This window comes from Plecotus auritus (assembly GCF_963455305.1).
Source record: "Plecotus auritus genome assembly, chromosome: 5".
In the NCBI taxonomy this organism is placed as follows: Eukaryota; Metazoa; Chordata; class Mammalia; order Chiroptera; family Vespertilionidae; genus Plecotus; species Plecotus auritus.
In genome coordinates this window covers 81,188,137-81,207,551 of record NC_137776.1, presented here as the reverse complement: position 1 = coordinate 81,207,551, position 19,415 = coordinate 81,188,137, and the positions used below count along the sequence as shown (strand labels likewise).

The 19,415-nt window shown below is 39.5% G+C and overlaps 1 protein-coding gene across 1 annotated transcript in view; it reads right to left on the bottom strand.

The window, feature by feature from the left end:
- Positions 1–19,415, bottom strand: part of ZRANB3 (zinc finger RANBP2-type containing 3) — a 273,693-nt gene that overhangs the window by 153,103 nt on the left and 101,175 nt on the right. Inside the window, exon 3 of the mRNA XM_080670095.1 lies at positions 7,608–7,626. Within this exon, the coding sequence (XP_080526221.1) occupies positions 7,608–7,626 (19 nt within the window). The remainder of the gene's footprint in view (positions 1–7,607; positions 7,627–19,415) is intronic.

The following is a 19,415-nucleotide window of genomic DNA, read 5'->3' as shown; positions in this document are numbered from 1 at the left end:
ATATTTGGCTCTGTTGACTAATGAGTTTGCCGACCACTGATATAGGGTATATGAGAACTGTGTACAATCTTCACAATAATTCTGTAAAATCATTATAAAATTTAAAATTTATTTTTAAGAAAGGACACCCAAAAACTAATAAAGCTGGCCTTAGAAATAAGGAAAGGAAGGAAGCAGGCAAATGATACTGATTTAAAGGAGTACTGATAGTCTCACCAGCACAAAATTTTAATGCTATCACCTTCATTCTAACATTCAGCTTCATTCATTTGTACACTGTGTCCTGCAGATTCTTCTGTGCCCAAAAATCCTGCTTCAAAATATAGCAAGTCTGGTACCTGGAGACCTTGTATAGAACAGTAATAGATAGAGAGACTTGGGAACTAGAGTATTTCAGGTTAATATTAGCTTCTAGCATATTCTTGCTGTATATTCTTGGGCAATTTACTTGACCTCTCTGTGCCTCAGCTTTCTCACATGCAACATGATAATAATAATAATAATAATACTCCATAGAATTGTGAGCATGAGATAAATTAATACATGTAAAGAACTAGACTAGAACTTGATATGTATGTGTTAATTGTTAACAATTTAATCAGTTTATTCATTCAACAAAAATGTACTAACAACCAAGAAGAGTTATGAATTCTAAAGAGTAAGAGCTCAAAGGAGGATATGTTAAATTCAACTTGGCCTGGTAAAGGAAAAGTAGGATTTGTAAAAGCAAATGGAATAAAAATTTCCATCACAGCTTACTTTGTCAAACCAGACTAGGCTTATATAAAATGAAAACTAAAATTATTCACGTCTAGTTTAATTTCTTAGTTCTCAAAGCTGTAAATTAATGTTGGCAAAGTCTGTATCACAGTATCAATCCTAAGGTCTGCTGTGTAGAAATAACCTTCCCAAGGGTTCTCTAGTGTTTCCAGACACCTACACATTTCCGCCTGCAGAGAAACTGACAAGGTTTTTCAAAGTTGACTTCAGCCTGCAGACATGCTCTGCCAGCACTGCGCAGGTCCCACCACCTCTCCCATCCAAACTCCTCTTCCAGAAAAGCACTCTGACCAAAGAAAAGCATCCATAATGATGAGTATAGGGCCTTTCTGCCAAATATTTACCTATTTATATGGCACAAAATAGCCACAAAAAAAGCCAAGCCAAGTAGCTTGGCCTTGACAAAAGGTTTCCTTTTCTTTTGAAAAAGGAAGGAAAACAATGCTCTATTTGGTACCCCATTCTGCCCACCCCCCAAATGTTTTCTTAAGTATCAAGAAAAAAAACTTAAAAAAATTTTTTTTTGTGTGTATGTGTATTTTGGGAGGGAGGCTCAAGTAAAGCACTAGCAATAAATGTTACATAAAAGAAAAGTAGGAATTTTCTGACGTTGATAATAGATACTATAGACAAGAGAATACAGAATCCATGTACTGATGAAGTTTTGTCCATTATGACACACTATGAGGCTATTGATGTAAATACAAGATGGTAATCCCATTTCGTTAAGTAAAAACTAACATCACAAAATTTCCTAAATACTAAGTTTGTATAAAGAATAATAGCCTTTCAACACTTGACAAATAAGGTAGGAAGTGTGTAGGTTTAATATTTTTCCCCATGTATATCCAACTAAATTACCTGATTGGTGTTAATATGAAATTATTTTTTTAAATATATTTTATTGATTTTTTACAGAGAGGAAGGAAGAGGCATAGAGAGTTAGAAACATCGATGAGAGAGAAACATCGATCAGCTGCCTCATGCACACCCCCCACTGGGGATGTGCCCGCAACCAAGGTACATGCCCTTGACCGGAATCGAACCTGGGACCCTTCAGTCTGCAGGCCGACGCTCTATCCACTGAGCCAAACAGGTCAGGGCAATATGAAATTATTTTTCACATTTAAAATCATTTATGAATAAACATTTTTAATAATTTTCAACTGGAGAACAACAAAACAAGCACACAGTGATTCAAAAGTAATTATTGAAAGCAATTAAGATAATAGTACAACAGCCTGACTACAGACTATGGTCTGAAGTCCATCATTTAGGAATATGAATTCACAAGTTTCTGTACATTCACTACATAGCCCTTGAAACAATTGCATTAAACCAAGAGGGGGAGAAAAGAAGTAATTAAAGCAGTTTAAGCTAGACCTGGCCAGGAGCTCAGTTGGTTGAAGTGTCATCCCCTACACCAAAAAGGATGCCTGTTCGATTCAAGTCAGGGTTCCTTACCCCGGTAGGGGCATGTATGGGAGGCAACCGATCAATGTTTCTCTCTCACATCGATGTTTTTTTCTCTCCCTTTCTCTTTCTCTAAAATCAACAAACATATCCTTCAGTGAGGCTTAAAAAAAAACAAAAAAACCCAACAGATTAACCTATGTTGCAAAGTTAATTTTATTAAAAGTTATAGCTCTGTTGGTTATTTGAAGTATCGTTTTATAACTGATCACACACTTAGACAATTAAACAGCACTTAAATCATCATTCTAATTAAAGTTAATGATTACCTTATACACAGTAGATTATATAATTCCACAAAGATTGGATACATTAAAAAGAGATAATAGTGGAAAAATACTAGAAGAAGGGGGAGTAATACCAGTGAAGGAAGCCATTTGTTTTCAAAGCTAGGAGGAAACATCACAGCAGACAGCTAAATTACACAATTCTCCAAGTGGGTATTCAAGCATCTAAAAAAAGGAAGTTCAATAACAGAGATGTAAAATTGCTCTCCTAAGGCTTTTAGCTACTTGATGATTCAAATAGCCATCATATCAAACTATATTTTTTTAATATGAAAATCAAAAGGTGGTTGACTTCCAAATTATAAACAGCATTTCCTTCTCTGACTTCATCACAATTTTGTGATAAGAGCAAGAGAAAGAGAACAGAATTAGGAAACAGAATGAAGGTCAAACCAGAGTTCATATAATTTACATACATACAAGTTCTTTCCACTTCAATACTTTTAATTTACTAACTAACTTTTATCCACACTAGCTCAGTAAAGATTTCATAAAAATGGCATTTTAACTCTACCACTACCAGAGGATATCAGTGATTGTGGATGGGGATCTTAGTCTTGTACATGATACTGTTTATTTCTGTAGCCTGTTTTTGTATTAATTTGTAAAGTTGAGGATTTTGTTCTTTATTAACAGGATTTCATATAATAAGCCGCATAAATTAGAATAGGTGTAAAACAATGAGTCTTTAAAATGCTGGTGAAAAGAGAGAATTATGATGGACACAAACGTGGAGAATTGTTTTTTAAGTATTAAGGAAATATTAAATGGTTCTTTTAAGTTTATTAAATTAAAAAATAAGAAAGGCTTTGAAAGGAAGATCACAAATCACTCAACATGTGACAAGTACTATGTGATTGTAAATAATAGAAACTGAAGAAAAGCAATGGTATAATGAAAAAACTCTTGCTAGCTAAGGGTTCATCATGAACTCTCCATAATCCTTAGTCTAATGTTAACTGAGGAGAAGATACAAGTTTGTTAGAAAATAGAAGAGTTAAGGTACTGATTAAGTGTTTATTTCAATCCATGAAAGATTCCATAGATTTAAGGCCTGTTCACATCTCTAAGACAGGAGTGGGGAACCTTTTTTTTTTTTTTTGCCAATGGCCAGTGGTTAGTTATATCATTCGAGGGCCATATAAAATTACCAACTTAAAAATTAGCCTGCTATATTTGGTCAAACATTTAACTCGCCCTTACTAATGCCTTGGCAGGGCCAGACCAAATGATTTCTCAGGCCTTATATGGCCTGTAGGCCAGATGTTCCCTACCCCTGCTCTAAGATATCAAAATGAAGAACAAAGTAGCAATGATATGCCATAGCTGCTGACTGTCCCCAAAAGTTGCTTATGGAGACTATTAAGATGGCATTACCTTTTATAATATATTTTCTGTAAATATTAAACTGTTCTGTTACAAAAATTATAAATATACACATCTATAAATTACCACAAATATATTTTTATAGATGTTATATAGAATGGTTATGCCTAATTTTGAGATTTTGGGTGATGAGTTTACATTCCTTTCAGTTATTTTAGGTTCTCAAATTTATTATTTTATTAAGAGCCTTTTGGAATTCATCCTTTTCCAAAATGGGAATTTCTGTCATTTCCCAAATGTCTGTTCTATCTCTTCAATTATATTGCCAAAGTCCTTCAAGGGCAATGACTATGTTTCTAACTATAACATCTAGTCTCAACGAATGTCTATAGAATAACAAGTTCAAACTAAAACCTTAGGTAAATATCAGCATGAACCAAGACAATGACTATGTTTCTAACTATAACATCTAGTCTCAACGAATGTCTATAGAATAACAAGTTCAAACTAAAACCTTAGGTAAATATCAGCATGAACCAAGACACCCTTCCACATCTTAATCTTTTTTTTTTTTTTCTAAAGAAGAGACTACAAAGACAAACCATTGGTGAGTCTATATGTAACCAAAACCAAAAGACAGTTAATTGACAGAATCTTTTCACCTGTATTTTTAAAAAATTCAGTAGTCACTTTCTCTTTTTGTATTGTTTTTAAGTGATATTGTTTTGCTGTCATATGCTTTAAAGGTATCATGAAAAGAGCAGCACATTTCTCAAACCGATGGTAAAATTAGAACTTTATTGATTTACTAGTGTTCTGGTACACGGATCCGTGCACATTGAAAGGAAATTAATTAGAAGAAATATTTTAATATCGCTATTCGCATCTTGCTAAAGAAAAGAAAATAGGATTCTACCAAGTCTCCTATCTACCTACTCCAGGACTTCTGTGAGGATCAAATGAGATGAGGCACGGGAAAATACTTCACAGACATTTGGTTAAATTGTAAAATGTTTGTACCTGGCTATAAAGCAAGTTGGGTCCTGGGCTGAAGAAACTCCAAGGAGGCTAGTCGCTAGGGAGTGGAAGCTGGGGTTGCTACCTGAAATTATTACCCAGTGCCCACAGCCACCGTTTCCAGGCTGGGCTGGGCTGTGGGCTGTGGGCTGCATTTTGCGCCATAGGGTCTTGGCAGCGTTGGCTGCAATTTGGTGGGCTGTCGCTCCAGGGTGGTTGTAGGGAGCGGCTATAGGGTTAAGCCTCGGACTGACCTGTTGGCAAAGCCACAAACAAGTCCCAGCTTAGAGGGCACAACCCTTATGACGTTCCCTAGATCATTCCTGGGTAGCTAATGGGCTGTGGGAGGTGCAGTAAGTGCTGCCAAAACAAGTGAAACTCACAAGAACACTGTAACTATGGTGACCACTACCTTGTTTACCTCTGTTTATAAAATAAAGGCTCAGCTTGCTGTCTGGATCTTTCTCTGCGGTCTTAGCCAGACACAGGAGATCCACCCAGACCCAGCTTATTCTCTTTGTCTGTCTTTTCTTCAATCCTTCACTGCCCTCCCTCAGGCTTACCGAACCCTTGGCTGAGCTGGCCCGGCACAGGTGGTGGCGGGGCCTGTGTCACATATGGGGAAAGCCAAGTGTTGGTTTGTTGGCGCCAGGTCCATGGTGCCATTTATTTATAGATGGCCAGTGCGTGTCATGGCAGCTCCTGCATTGAGAGTCTACCCCCTGGTGGTCAGTGCGCATCATAGCTACTGGTCAGACAGAGGGACACTAAGCCTTTTATATATAAAGACTAGAGGCCTGGTGCATGAAATTCATGCATGGGGGGGGGGGTGTCCCTCAGCCCAGCCTACACCCTTTCCAATCTGGGACATCCCTCTCACAATCCAGGACTGCTGGCTCCCAACCGCTCGCCTGCCTGCCTGTCTGATTGCCCCTAACTGCTTCTGCCTGTCAGCCTGATCACCCCCTAACCACTCCCCTGCCAGCCTGATATGTGCCTAACTGCTCCCCTGCTGGCCCGATTGCCCCTAACTGCCCTCCCCTGCAGGCCTGGTTGCCCCCAACTGCCCTCCCCTCCTGGCCCGGTAACCCCTAACTGCCCTCCCTTGCCAGCCTGGTTGCCCCCAACTGCCCTCTCCTGCAGGCCTGGTCACCCCTAACTGTCCTCCCCTGCAGGCCTGGTCCCCCCCAACTGCCCTCCCCTGCCGGCCCGGTCACCCCTAACTGCCCTCCCCTGCCGGCCTGGTTGCCCCTAACTACTCTCCCCTGCAGGCCTGGTCCCCCCCCCCCCCCACAACTGCCCTCCCCTGCTGGCCTAGTCCCCCCAACTGCTCTCCCTTGCCGGCCCGGTCACCCCTAACTGCCCTCCCCTGCCGGCCTGGTTGCTCCTAACTACTCTCCCCTGCAGGCCTGGTTCCCCCCAACTGCCCTCCCCTGCAGGCCTGGTCCCCCCCAACTGCCCTACTCTGCCGGCCTGGTCATCCCCAACTGCCCTCCTCTGCTGGCCTGATTGCCCACAACTGCCCTCCCCTGCAGGCCTGGTCCCCCCCAACTGCCCTCCTCTGCCAGCCAGGTCACCCCCAACTGCCCTCCTCTGCTGGCCTGATTGCCCACAACTGCCCTCCCCTGTAGGCCTGGTCCCTCCCAACTGCCCTCCCCTGCTGGCCCAGTCACCCCTAACTGCCCTCCCCTGCAGGCCTGGTCCCCCCCAACTGCCCTCCTCTGCCAGCCTGGTCACCCCATACTGCCCTTGTCTGCTGGCCTGGTCACCCCTAACTGCCCTTCCCTGCTGGCCTGATCACCCACAACTGCCCTCCCCTGCTGGACATCTTATGGTGGCCATCTTGTGTCCACATGGGGGCAGCCATCTTTGACCACCTTGTGTGTTGGAGTGATGGTCAATTTGAATATTACTCTTTTATTAGATAGGATATTACTCTGAGAATGAAGGTAAAGCATATCATAGTTTATATAACAAGAATTTTCATTTCAATGAGAAAACATGAGTATGAATATATACAAGTGCATGCCACTTAAATTTATCATATTGTTTATTGATAATAAATACAATTTTAACATTAAGTTTTATACGAAACAATTAACCTTTAGAGCAAAATCTTCCCAGTTTAGCTTCTAAGCAAGCAGTATTATGACAAGTAGAAAAGAGTTGTTTCATTTGGGACTGCATTTCAAAGCACATTCAAGTTTCTTTGGATAACCATATAGAATTTTGGATCACTAACATTAATAACATGTTCCAAGTGCACACCTTGCATACACTTGCACACACACATTTATTCTCATTCTTTTTTTAAAATCCTCACCCAAGGATATGCTTATTGATTTTACAGCGAGGGGAAAAAGGGTGGTGGGGGGCGGGGAGAGAGAAAGAAACATCAATATGAGAGAGAACACTGATGAGCTGTCTTCCATACATGTCCCAACTGGGAATGGAAACTGCAACCTAGGTATGTGCCCAACCCCAGAATATAACCTGCAACCTTTAAGTATATGTACGAGGCTCCAACCAAGTTACACTGGCCAGGGATATTATTATTATTCTCCTGGCTGCACCCCTCCCCACCTTCCTCTGTCTCCCCCTCTCCTTTTCTCCATCTATAGAAATATAGTGATATGGAGAGACAGAGAGTATATGGTAAATAGTAGACACTAAAAATTGGTTGTGAAATTTAATAAAAGACATGAAAGTCATGAAAACACTTACTTCATCAGCCACCATGCACCTGGAAAAAAAGAAAAATAAAACAAAATTAATTTCTTAATTATCAAAGTCAACCATTTAAAAGTTCTGATTAAGTAGCTTGCCACAAAATACTATGATGATAAAGTACTATGCCAGAAACAGGTGTCTGTATGTGCGCATGAGAACAGGGGCCAGCGCTGACTTGATGAGACGCTCCGGCTGCCAACGCCATATGGCTATGTGGGCGTGTCACAGCCTCAGCCGCGCTGTTTGCCACTGCCCACCATGGAAACAGCTACAGTGACCCTTCAGAAATGTGAGCAAAATGGCAAATGACTTTACCAATGGTTCCGTCATCCTTACCATCAAACCTTAAAATGGTCTTCCCTAGATATAAGAATACTCTTTAAAGTACAAGAAAAGAAAAGTCAACCATATCTCAGTATACATATAATTATATATATTACACTAGTGGCCCGGTGTACGAAATTCTTCCACATTAAAAGGAATTAGAGGAAATATTTTAATATTGTTATTTGCCCGTTCTCTATAATAGAAGTGTCAGAGATGAAAGAAAATTAGTAAAATGTATATGAAAATCTCCCTCCTGTCAGAGTCTGGGGCACGCCACGGGACCCAGAATCAAGTCTCCTCCCACCCGCACCTCGAAATCACGTGAGACCCAGACCCAGCCGGTCCCACCCCCGTCAAGCCCTGCAGGGCAAGGGGGCGCAGCCTCAGGTCTCCCGGCCCAGCGCCAGGGTGGGGGGGGCGTGGCCTCAGGCCTCTTAGTCGCAGAGTGAGGAAATGAGGGCGTGATGACCACTTGCATATTAGATCTTTATTATATAGGATAGGAGTAAATTCTGTCCACTAAAAATTGAGGTTAGGGTCATAAACAGAGGTCCTGAGTAAAAGAAAAAGCAAAGAGCAAAAAATCAATAATAATAGGTATGGTCAGGATCACGAGGAGTCCCGTAGAGATAGTATGCACAGTATTGGAAAAAACAACAACAACAATCTCTTAACTGAAGGGATTTCCAGGCAACCTAAAAAACATTGATATGTTATATAAGTTTGAAAAGAATGAAGTCCCTATTTCTATTAGTTTCTTCCTTTTTCACCAATGGTCTTGACATTATATAATTTTATAAGGTTTATTTTAACAGAAAACACAAATTAAGAATTTGATAATAAATATATTATCAAGGAATAAGTTACAGGTAAAGTGAAATTTCGTTCTTAAAAAGAAAAAACATGTCAGGTTACCTAATAAGTATTTTTATGAGAAAATATTTTAACTGAAATTTAAAGCATATGCAAGAATATAAAGTTTATTACATTTTTTACACATAAGCCTAAAAAGTAGAAATGAAAAAAGCAATACTTTGAGAATCATGATTATTTCCAGGAAAATTCATGTGTTTGCCTACTTTTTCATTTTAAAATCCACCTCAAATTTGGTGAAATGTCATTTTAAGTGTACATTATTTGTTGAGCATCTACTATGTACCCAGCACTGTTCTAAGTGCTAGAGATGTAGCAGTGAATTAAAGTCATTCCCTCATAGAGGTTGCCTGGAAGAAGCTAATACACAAGTATACGATTCCAGTGGTGATAAGTTATTAAAAAATACTAAAACAAGGTAAGGTAGAATAAGGAATATAGGGGTAAATATATTTCATAGAGTGGTCAGGAACAGTCTTTATGTTAGGCAAGTTGGACAGATTTGAGCAAGTCATAAATTTAATGAGAAAGGGAATTATGAGAAAATCTGGAGGAAGATTCTTCTCAACAAAGTGATCAGCAAAACCAAAGATGCTGAGATAGGATAGTTATAATATAGTTTAAAAGGATAAGGAAGCTAATGTGAGTGAAGTGCAGTGAGATGAAAACAGCACTAATACTACTACTAATCCTATCTAATAAAAGTAATATACAAATTGACCGTATCTCCACTACACCCACAAGCCACACCCACTAGCCAATCAGGAGCAAGTATGCAAATTAACCCAACCAAAATGGCTGCGGCCACGGAGAGAGCAGGAGGCTTGGGTTTTCCCGGCAATGGAGGAAGCCAAGCTTTCCTCACACCCTGGCAGGCCCAGGCCTCCACTCAAGGCTACAAAGTTTCAATTATAGAAGATAAATAAATCCCAACAAAAAATGGCAGCAGCCACAGAGCTGGAGAGAGCAGGAGGCTTGAGTTGCCCCTGGCGATGGAGGAAACCAAGCTTCCTGGACTACCTAGGCCTGCGCTCAAGGCTACAAAGTTTCAATTTTAGAAGATAAATAAATCCCAACAAAAATGGCTGTGGCCATGGAGTGAGCAGGAGGCTTGGCTCTGCTCAAGGCTACAAAGTTTCAATTATAGAAGATAAATAAATCCCAGATACCAAGGCCTCCGCTTGGGTCGCCGGGGGGCGTGGCCGGCCTGCAAACCACCACAGGCCCCTCGCTCAGGCCGCCCCAAGCCCCAAGAAAACCCCCACCCTGATCCGGGACACCCTTCAGGGCAAACCAGCTGGCCCCCACCCATGCACCAGGCCTCTATCCTATCTAATCCTATCTAATAAAAGAATAAATATGCAAATTGACTATCACTCCAACACACAAGGTGGCTGCCCCCATGTGGTCAAAGATGACTGCCCCCATGTGGACACAAGGCGGCCACCACAAGATGGCCAGCAGAGGAGGGCAGTTGGGAGGGACCAGGCCTGCAAGGGAGGGAGTTGGGGGCAATCAAGCCTGCAGGGGAGGGCAGTTAGGGGTGACCAGGCCAGCAGAGGAGGGAAGTTGGGGGCAACTGGGCCTGCAGGGAAGGGCAGCTGGGGGGGACCCAGGCCTGTAGGGGAGAGCAATTGTGGGGGGGGACCCAGGCCTGCAGGGGAGGGCTGTTAGGGGTGACCAGGCCTGCAGGGGATGGCAGTTAGGATCAAACAGGCTGGCAGGGGAGCAGTTAGGCATCAATCAGGCTGGCACGGGAGTGGTTAGGGGGTGATCAGGCTGGCAGGCAGAAGCAGTTAGGGGCAATCAGGAAGGCAGGCAGGCGAGCAGTTGGGAGCCAGCAGTCCTGGATTGTGAGAGGGATGTCCGACTGCCCATTTAGGCCCGATCCTAGTAGGATCGGGCCTAAATGGGCAGTCGGACATCCCTCGAGGGGTCCCAGATTGGAGAGGGTGCAGGCTGGGCTGAGGGACACACACCCCCGTGTAAGAATTTCGTGCACTGGGCCTCTAGTAATAATAATAATGTTGGAAGGCAGTTAGGCTCCTGACCCTGAAGAACCTTATAAGCAACGGCATAGAATTTGGATTTTCTTTGAATCCTTTGGAAAGAAGAAACATATTACCTTTTTAAAAAGACTTCTGTGGCTTATCTATATACTAGTATATAAAAGCCAAGCGACCAGAACAGCAGAACGACCAGAACAACCGGCATGATCGGTCGCTATGAGGTGTACTGCAGCAGCCAACTGGCCTGATGTGGGCCCCGATTGGCCCCCCTCAACTTCCCGCAGCCCCTCCCCCTGGCCAGCCCCACCCCCAATCGGCCCCTCCACCCCGACTGTGGGTGATGCTTTTGGCCAACCTCCCACATCCCCTCCCCCCAACTGGTCCAGCCCCAATCGGCCCCCATCGGGGCCAGCCAGCGGGACCCCACCCATACACTATTCCTTTACCAACCTATGGGACTCCTGCTGTTAAGGATAGTTCAGCAACCAGACCTGATTTCCAATGAGCCATCATAGAAAAAGAACTGCCCATGTGAGAGGCACCAACATTGCAAACAGCAAAATAAGAGTGAATTATCAGAATACCTATCTCATGAACAAGAAGTGCTAGAAAAGAAAAACATGGGCACAAAAACTGAGCACTTATGGAAATTCTGATGCAACAAACACACACACACACACACACACACACACACACATCCTAAAACTCGAAGCCATGATTATCAAACTAAAAGGAGAAGATGAATTTTTTTAAAAGGATGATCATTACTGACATCTAATAAGTAGATTGGAAGATGAAGCACAAGGATTATCTCTCAAAGCACAGGGCAGAAGGGATAGAGCAGGATGGCATGAGATTTCATCACATTACTCAGAACGGCACACAACTTAAAATTTATGAATTGTTTACTTCTGGAATTTTCTATTTAATATTTTCGAACTGTAGTTGACTGTCAGTAACTGAAACTATGGAAAGCAGAGACTCAGATAAGGGGTGGGGACTAATGTATTTACAAAAATATAAGACAGGCTGGGCTTGGCCCATGGCGAGTAATCTGCAGACTCTTGTTTTAAGGGAGTCAGAATTCTCTTTAAATGCTGAGTTTTCATTTAGATTATAATCCCAAAAAATAGGAATATTCTGGATTATCTGAATAACTACTTTAAAATTAGGTGTGTGTATATTTGGTACTCTCTTTTGCATTTAGGATTGTATGAGGCATATGTTCTCCCCTACACACCCGCACCAGATACTTCTTACCGTGAAATACCCAATAGATACATATTTTTGCAAGTTATAAGAGAGAACTGTAGAAAGATCTTGAGGGAGCTGATTTTTTTTAGCTCCAAACGTTAAACTTCATTATCAGTAACCATGATAGTCAATATGAAATAAAGAATTTTTTAACCATTGTTATAGACCTGTTACAGTTTAACTCATGGATGAATTGGTCTTTATGTGATAGAGGTGGCTATTGTGTTTCTAAATCACTCCTCCTTAAAATTGGCTTTGGAATTTGCGCAGAGCCTGATGTTGCTTTCCCAAATCTTTTCTTTCCTTTTCCCTCAATAATACAACCCTGAGGATGGGATCTATTTTCCAAGTTCCATTTCAGCCAGGTGAGGATGTGACACAGTGTGTGGCCGATAAGACAGTAGAGGTAACTGGGGGGTGACTCTGAAAAAAACTTGTTATATAGAGTCAATTCAGTTGGCAAGTGCCCTTTTGTCCTCTTCCTCTCTTCCTGCATAAAATGATGATGCCAAACCTAGAACTGGAACAGCTACTTTTGACCTACCAGAAAGGAAAGGACATCAGGATTGCAGAGGTGTGGCTTGGACATCTTGGACTACCTAACTCCAAACTTCCTGTTGGGGGAACAAGGGCAGAATAGTCCTATCTTTTTTAGCCATTACTATTTGATTTTTTATTCTGTGTAGCTGGACTCAATTCCTTATCATTAAAAGGTAAATACAGGATAAATGATAAATAGACATGAGGCTATTGCTTTTCACCATAAAACCCAAGAGCATCAATTTAGTTTCCACAAAATAACGTCATCCATCATATTAAATTAATATTGTTAAATTGAATTGTCTTCATTTTTTGGTTTACTCTTAATTTTATAAATGTGTTTTCATATATAAAAAATTTCCTAAAACCAATATGTATAAGGGAGTTGGACCTAGTTTGGGGTTTGTATTTAATATAAAACATTTTAAATAAACAATAGGGGTTAGAGGGAATTTCTTCCTTTGAAATGAGTGTCATGATTACTCCGGTACGAGGACCTGCTTGAAGGTGAGGAGGAGGCATTTTGAATCCAGGCAATAGTTTAATGTTCACCATGTCTTTCTCCCTGTAAACTTTATTACACATTTGGATAGAAGTGACTACTTTCCTCTTCTGCCTTACAGCATTTGCCCTGAAAGGACTTCTACCATAACATCAGTAACGTTTAGTACACTTACTTGTTTATATGTTTGTCTCTTGCTCAGACTAAGGGTCTAGCTCTAGCACTATGCCTGGTGCTCAAAGTTATATTTTGTGATTGACTAAATGAACGTGTACCTGGCGGTTGTTGAAATTAAAAGGCCAATTTTATATATGTACATACATGGCCTGATTCACCTCCACATCTCCACACGATGGAGTAAGGTTTATAACAGGCTCTCAGTTTGTAATAAAATAATTTAACTTATTTCTCCACCTACCCATCAATATATAAGTATCAGTGATGCACATGTCGTTATTCAGAAAGCAAATTTAATACTGGTACTAATTTTTACTAATTATAAAATCACTTTAGATTAAGCAGACCTGACTTACTTTTTTTTTTTTTTTAATATATTTTATTGTTTTTTTACAGAGAGGAAGGGAGAGGGATAGAGAGTTAGAAATATCGATGAGAGAGAAACATCGATCAGCTGCCTCCTGCACACTCACTCCCTACTGGGTATGTGTCCGCAACCAAGGTACATGTTCTTGACTGAAATCGAACCTGGGACCCTTGAGTCCACAGGCCGACGCTTTATCCACTGAGCCAAACCGGTTAGGGCGACCTGACTTACTTCTTAGTGGCTTTTCATATAAACTATATTTTTGTAGCTCCAAAATATTATAATGAATGTTACTGTCTAATTAAGCCCTAAAAATTCTCTACTAATTGCTGTAGGAATAAGCAATGTTTTTGGCCTGCAGCTTTATAAACAAGAATAAATAAATGCATAAAAGCTAATGTGATATAATGGTCCAATGGGAATTATTATACATCCTGAAAATAATAATTCCCTCAAAACAGCTGAAATAGACCTTTTTTAAAAGCTATCTAGGAGGATGCAGAGGATGTTTTCTATTTTTCTCTTTTTTAGTAAAAGTTATAGGTAATTTTGTGCTACTGTGGTCGGTCAGACTAATGAAGCATAATATTTTCAAGATATAGTCTACCAATTAAAGACTAGTTTAATTTTTTGTAAAGCTCATGAACAGAAAAAGCAATTCTTCTAAAAACTTCATCTGGATTTTGGCATACACAGGATTTGTTTATAAAACCCGCATCTCTTACATACTTGGAAATTATCAGAGACTTTTATGTCCTTCCTGTATGTGACTGGTGTTTCATAATAGGTAAAAGAACTAAAATAAAACACTAAATGTTATTGTAACTTGTTTTCCAAAGTCATAATATATGCAGCAAATGTGGGTTGCTTTACCAAAGTCTTTCTCCTCTTATTTCTCTATTACAGACTTTGGAATTTTCTAGGTATACCTTCCATGTGCTTCTGAACATTGCTGAGTAAGGATATGTTGTCCAGAACTATTTATGATGACAGAGTAGAAAGAGGACATGAGGAGGCTACTGAATGAGCCACCTTGGAACCATCCACTCCTGGATTCTTGTTACATAGAATGTGATACATTAATTCCCTTTAGTAATTAAGCCATTTTGAGTTGAATTTCTATTCCTGCACTGCATCCTAATGGAAATAGTGTTTATAAAATCAGTTTTTAATGTCAATCACATTTCCTTTTGTTTATAACTGCTAAATTTAAGCTACTAGCCTCTGTAACTCCCCCACATCCATTGCCAGTATTTACTTACTGACAGTGAACATAGCTATTCGTATTTTATTGAACAGAATGTATCTTCAGCATCATAACAACAATAAAGTTTTTATGGTATATTTGCATTTATAATGTACTCTCTTACCTCATTTGGTCACAGCTCAGCTTACTTGGCTTAGCTTAGTCAACTCATACTAGTAAATCAGATGAGATTAAGAAGCTGGATATAGACATCTAAGATATTTTAAATTATATGCTGGCCAATAAGAGCAGCACGTTAAGCTTTTAGAGAAATGCAGCAGACTGAATTGATAAGCAACCAAAATAAACAATGTTGTTTTGTAGATTTTATTTTAACATAAATTTCTGACCCAAGGGTAAGAATCACATACTCAAATCAATTGTTTAACCCCTTTAGAGATTTTTTTTTTAAATCTAGGTCTTAATTAGCTTTAGTTTCAAATATCAACATGTAACATATAACATAATAACTTCAGGATATTCAGAAAAAAACAATATCCAAAAAGAGTTTTTAAATATGGAGCTGGAGCATATGCTAAAAGCTTTAGGTACAGCTTTAGGACTTGTATGTGAATGGTACTTAAAACTATGAGAATGGACAAGAGCTTTAGAAATTTAGGTGGAGCCCTGGCCGGCGTGTCTAAGTGACTATAGCTTCGACCCGCGTGTGCCCTAAAGGGTCTCGGGTTCAATTCCTGGTCAAGGGCATGTACCTAGTTGCAGGTTCAATCTGGCCACATGCAGGAGGCAACCAATCGATGTATCAATGTTTCTTTCTCTCTCTCTCTTCCTCTCTCTCCCTCCCTCCCTTCCATTCTCTCTTAAAAAAGAAAAAAAAAATATCCTTGGGTGAGATTAACAACAACAAAAGTCTTAAAAAAGAAATTTAGGTGGAATATGAAGAGAAAATGACTGAAGACAATACTGAAAAGGAGGGGCAGAGGAGTATGCATCAGGAAAAGAGGCAGGGATAGAGCGAGGAGGAGAACTGGAAGCCACTGGGAGTCCAGGATGGCTTTTCCAGGAGGTGGCTGTTCTACCCCAGGCCTTACACAGAAGCCAAGCTAGACAAGAGCTGAAGCTGAAGGCTTCCTGATTACATATACTTGTCATTTGTCAAAGCAATGAGAAACAAAGATTTTTTTTTCCTAATTTTCAACCTCTATTTTTTCCTTTTATTTTTCATGTTATATGTTAGTATCATGTTACAGTGCTATAAGGTGCATTTTGGGGATTTTACAAAAGATCACAAAAGGTATAAATCTTTTGTTATTATTTGTAACATATATAGTAGTAACTTGTACTTACAGAGAATATTTCTGGAAGGCTACACACAAGGAATTGGTAATTTTATTGCCTCCAGAACAGCCAATGTCTGGGATACACTTGAGGAATAGAGATTGGAGACTTTCCACTTTTGTACCTTCTAAATCATATACATCTGAATGTATCCCCAATTCCAAAAATAAATAATATTAAACCTAAATAAAGGCCATTTTATCATGTTGAATTTTTACAATTACAGGGGAAATACTTTAAGAGGTTGTGTCAGGAAAATATATTATAACTTAGTCCTCTGAAACCATGGTGCCTGTGGCTTGGTCTGTAGCGGACAGTGGGTGGAGTTTATTAAATTAACATTAAGTTAGCATAGCATACTAATGAGTGGTGTGGTATATAATATGATATGGTAAGTCATGAACCATTTAATATGCCAAATGGTTGATTAGTGCTAATGGTCAGATTACATATAAATATCCAAAAGGTATTATTCCTGCGGTACTTAACCCTCCTTGGAGGCTGAAACATGCATGTAATAGGTTAAGCCAGTGGTCTGCAAACTGCGGCTCGCGAGCCACATGCGGCTCTTTGGCCCCTAGAGTGTGGCTCTTCCACAAAATACCACAGCCTGGGCGAGTCTATTTTGAAGAAGTGGTGTTAGAAGAAGTTTAAGTTTAAAAAATTTGGCTCTCAAAAGAAATTTCATTCGTTGTACTGTTAATATTTGGCTCTGTTGACTAATGAGTTTGCCGACCACTGGTAAGCAAAACCTGTTTTCAGGTACAAAATCCTAAATCCTGTGCTTATGATTCAAAACACAAATAGAGTGTTCGTATTATACATGTCACCTCATTAAATTATCATTGTAATAAAAATATTCTCTTGGAGAGTTTTGCTGTTTTCTTTTTACAGACATTATTTATTCAAAAGAGATATGGGTGTTAATTATAGAAAAGTTTGTCTAGTTAATATAAAGAAATTGAAAAGCTTCAGGTTAAATACAAATTGTTTAGTTCTGAGAATCTTGGATTTAAAATTTAGCTGGTGTGTAAAATGGTTCTCAGAAATGTATACTGCTATTCAGTTTTCTCTTTTCTATCTGTATGACAATTTGGATTAAAAATAGCAAACACTGAGCGTGTGCATCCAAAGATATGGCTACGTACACACTGGAGTATGTATGTCTTGATATTCTAAGTGGATGATTAATGTAAGGTGCCTCAAGGTTTTGGAAATAATTCAGAGAAATGAAAAGCTGCTTTTTGATGTCTGCAGCCATACTGGATAAATTATAATTCAAGCAATTAATGTATTTGGAACAAATAACATTTATTTTTGTAACAATGGAAAATTGAACTGGTTGTTCAAGCCAGGTGAATTGCATAGCTGTTGACACACCAAACCAGGTTTGGCAAATAAAATGGATGTTCTGTAATGAATGAAGTTTTCTTTTTAGCTGTAGGTTAAAGTCTCTATAATGTAGACTATATTTGCCATTTCTCAGTAGGAGAAAAAGACTTTATTCTCATTGATAACTGTGATTATGGGCAGTCTTTCATCTACATAGTAAACTTTAGTTTCATTCAAATGTGGTGTAAAATTTCTATGAAGTGAGAAATTGTATTAGTCATATTTTCCCTTACTGTATTATAGAAGCATATTAAGGTCTACATTAGTCATCTTTCTTATTTTTTCTTTCTCATTGTTGACTCATGCCCACTATTCAGATTTCCAACATGTTCTATAGCTACTGCCCTATTTTAATCTCTTTTTCTTCTTTGCTCCAAATTCCTTTCTGATTACTCTATATCTGTTGCTAAATTTTAAAAAATGATAACAACCAACACAACAATAGCCATCTGGTGTGAATGAATCAAAATTATACCTATTTCTTTTGTCAAATTCTTGTGTGCTGCAGAATTTTAGTAATTAATGTAGGTGTGCCATGAAATAAAAATAGGTTAAAAATCACTGGCATATGGGAAGAATTCAACAAGGGATCCCCCGAGACAAGTGACACCAAGCCATTCACTGCAAGTTACAATAAGATATTTTGAGAAAGACCAAATTCACATAACTTTGTGAATTGTTATAATTATGACAGTATATTATTTTAATTATTCTATTTGTTATTTGTTATTAATCTTTTACTGTGCTTAATTTAAAAATTTAATATTACCATAGATATGTATGTATAGGAAAAAACATGGTGTATATAGGATTTGGTACTACCCATTGTTTCAAGCATCCACTTGAACATATCTCCCATAGATAAGGGGGAAACTACTCAAATGTTTTATTGGAACACAGTCCTGCTCATTCATTTGCATATTGTTTAATGGCTGTTTTTGTGCAACAAGAACAGCGGTGTAGTGACAGAGATAGTATAGCATGCAAAGTCTAAAGTATTTACCATCTGGAAAAAGTTTGCCAACCTCTGTCTTGGAATATATCCAAGAACCACCAGTTAAATGACAATGAGGTATACCTCACACCTGTCAGAATGGCTACCATCAACAAATAAACAAATGACAAGTGCTGGCTAGAATGTGGAGAAAATGGAACCCTCACACTGCTGGTAGAAATGCAGATTGGTGCAGCCACTATGGAAAACAGTATAGAATTGCCTCAAAAAATTAAAACTGGAACTGCCATTTGACCCAATGATTCAACTTCTAGGAATATATCCTAAGAAACCTGAAACACCAATCAGAAAGAATATATGGACCCCTATGTTCATAGCAGCTAAATTTACAATAGCTAAGATCTGGAAACAGCTCAAGTGCCCATCAATAGATGAGTGGATTAAAAAGTGGTAGTACATTTACACCATGGAATACTATGCAGCTGTAAAAAAAGAGGGATCTCTTACCTGTTGAGACAGCATGGATGGAACAGGAGAGCATTATGCTAAGCGAAATAAGCCAGTCAGAGAAAGATAAATATCACATGATCTCACTCATTTGTGGAATATAATGAACCACATAAACTGATGAACAAAAACAAATCCAGAGACAGAGAAGCATCGATCAGACAGGCAAACCTCAGAGGAAAGATAGGGGAGGAGGAGGGTATGGGAGAGAGATCAAGCAAAGGACTTGTATGCATGCATATAAGCCTAACCAATGGACGCAGACACCAGGGGAATGAGGGCATGAGTGGGGGGGAGGGGAGGGCAATGGGGAATAAGGACACATATGTAATACCTTAATCAATAAAGAAAAAG